The 2,624-nt window shown below is 44.4% G+C and overlaps 1 protein-coding gene across 1 annotated transcript in view; it reads right to left on the bottom strand.

Moving 5' to 3' along the window:
• Window positions 1–1,118, bottom strand: part of LOC122555360 (chloride intracellular channel protein 4) — a 68,110-nt gene extending 66,992 nt beyond the window's left edge. The window contains exon 1 of the mRNA XM_043701288.1: window positions 850–1,118. Coding sequence (XP_043557223.1) covers window positions 850–1,080 — 231 coding nt within the window. The 5' untranslated portion in view covers window positions 1,081–1,118. The remainder of the gene's footprint in view (window positions 1–849) is intronic.
• Window positions 1,119–2,624: the final 1,506 nt, after the last annotated feature.

Genomic DNA, 2,624 nt, shown 5'->3' with positions numbered 1-2,624 from the left:
AGGGGGTCAATTCAGAACAGAAATGCGGAGACATTTCTTCAGCCAGAGAGTGGTGGGCCTGTGGAATTCATTGCCGCAGAGTGCAGTGGAGGCCGGGACGCTAAATGTCTTCAAGGCAGAGATTGATAAATTCTTGATGTCACAAGGAATTAAGGGCAAGGGGAGAATGCGGGTAAGTGCAGTTGAAATGCCCATCAGCCATGATTGAATGGCGGAGTGGACTGATGGGCCGAATTGCCTTACTTCCACTCCTATGTCTTATGGTCTTATGGATAGGTTTAGTCCAACTGTGAACGCGCACGCACACACACCAACTGCAAGTTTAATGCAAGTGTTCACTAACTAGGTGCTTAATGCAACTATGTACAGACACCGCCCGGGTGCTTAACGTAACCGTATACAGTACACACTTGCACACATTAACGAGATTCTTAATGTAACTGTATAATAATTACGTATTAATGTGTGTATACACAGGTACAGCAAATGGCTGTTTGCTCTAACTGTGTAGACACTCACAAACTGCAGTGGTTATTTAATGCAACAGTGGACGTACACACTAACTCGGTCTTCGATGCCATTGAACTCGAGCACACACATACACTGCAATCAAATTGAGAAACACATTTTCCTTTCTGTACACAAAGCCTCAGGAGTAGTTACAAATCCCAGTTTTAAGCAGGAGAGAACCACCCCAGGTTCATATCAGGCTTTGCAATTCAGGGCAGGAAATATGTCCTCATTTTCTTTGTGACAGTTAAGGGACAAACTAAATATTAAAGTCAAAATTTTTTTTAAAAAAGTAACAAGTAATTAACTTTCTATGCATAGTAGAAGCTGGACTGATACCTTCACAAATAAGGAGACCTCATAATCCGGTTGTTCCAAAGTGTTGCGGTAGATAGTGAACACTCCAGCGTTGTTGTCCTGTTCCCTTTCGTCCTCTCCATCCTCCGCCATACAGTCCTGCCTTTTACCCACTTGCTCGCATTCCCTATTTGCCGAGCAGTCCGGGGTAATCCACAGCTCTCCCCCCTCCTCACTCGCTGCTCTCTCCGCGTTTCCCACCTTCCCCGCCATCTGCCTGCACTGACCCGGTGAAAACCTCTTCAAGGAAGGATGGCTTAGCGTCTCTTAAGTACACTGCGCATGGCTTCTCAAATCCTTTCCTGTAGGTCTAAGATCAGGGACACAGGGATTAGAACAAGGAACAAGCCAGAGAGAGGAATTACAGACAGCCATGCAAGGCGAATGAGTTTCACCATTTATTTTTACAAAGTTATGAGGCTTACTGCGGTGATGTATTAAAACAATGGGCTGAAATTTAACAGAAACCAACAAAGTGTCAATTTTATGAGTTTCATGCAGGTTTCTTTCCATAACTAGTGGGCTTCTTCATGCCATTCTCCACACCTCAGCCATGCACCAGGTGAGTTGAAGCCTGGTGCTCTTCACAGCACGCACGGATGATAGGAGGAGGAAGAGAAACACTAATGAGGGGACATCAGTTTCACAGCAGACACTTCATTGCAACTATGTATTGCCATTTAAGAACCAAGCTACAAAGGTTACTCATCCTCAGTACCATCCCATCTTACAACTCAATCTAAAGGAGTTGTGCCTGACATAGCCTAACATTGTTCAATGTGGCAGCAGCACAATGAGGAAAGCAAGTGGTTGAAAATGAACATATTTATTCAGCAAAGTCAGAAACAAAGAGGAAAAAAAGGAGCAAAAGAAGCTGCATTCGCTTCTGGTGACAGACAGGGGCTGCCTGCCTTTCAAACAACAACAAATTTACATCTGTTTGGGATCATGGCACTTAGTTCACATCCTTTAAAACTGGCTGGCAATGTTTGGCTTGTTGTGCTTGGTACTGCACTGCCCAACCATACAAACGGTGCTGTTCTCCCATCTTAATGTCCTCATCCTCTTCCTTGGAAAACTGCTGCTACTCTCCCAGCTCTTCAGACTCCATCACATCCTGTCTTTGTCAGCTCCAGTTCGGTAGGGAACAAGGACAACCTTATCTCCCAGTAACCATCCTTATCAAGCATCCGGCCTTTGAAGTGAAGCAGGAGCATGGGAGCTCTCAGAGGCATCATGATAGTTCCCAGGATACCGGCTCAGACTGGTACATATGATCACAGACAACTTGCGTATTGATAAACTTAAATCCTTTTCTGTTGATGAAGTCAGCCGTGTTATGGCAATCTCAATACAATGTATATATACCTGCACCTTGTAACCTGCACCTGGGGAAAGCCAGTTACATTGGCAAAGCTCACTGCAAAGACGAGCACACAGTCGATGTTGACAGCCCAGCACGGAATTTAGGAATGCTGTCCTCCTGGAGGTGCTGTCTCTTTGATAAGATATGAAACCAAAAGCACTGTTTCACTCTCAGATTGACAAGGATACCCTGGCACAATAAAACAGCGGGGGTGGGTAATTTGCCATGCAGGCACAGCAATATTTATTCCGCAACAACATTACTTACAAAAGAAAGACTAACTGGTCAATATTAAGTTACTGTTTGCAACAGTTTGCAGGTTGGCTACTGTGTATCTGATACAAAAGTTCATGCACTTCAAATGTACTGGAAACAAAAAAATGCTGGCGAT

The sequence above is a fragment of the Chiloscyllium plagiosum genome, chromosome 12 (genome assembly GCF_004010195.1).
Source record: "Chiloscyllium plagiosum isolate BGI_BamShark_2017 chromosome 12, ASM401019v2, whole genome shotgun sequence".
NCBI classification, from domain to species: Eukaryota; Metazoa; Chordata; class Chondrichthyes; order Orectolobiformes; family Hemiscylliidae; genus Chiloscyllium; species Chiloscyllium plagiosum.
The sequence above is the reverse complement of the archived record's forward strand: the minus strand, read 5'-3'. Positions and strand labels throughout refer to the sequence as shown.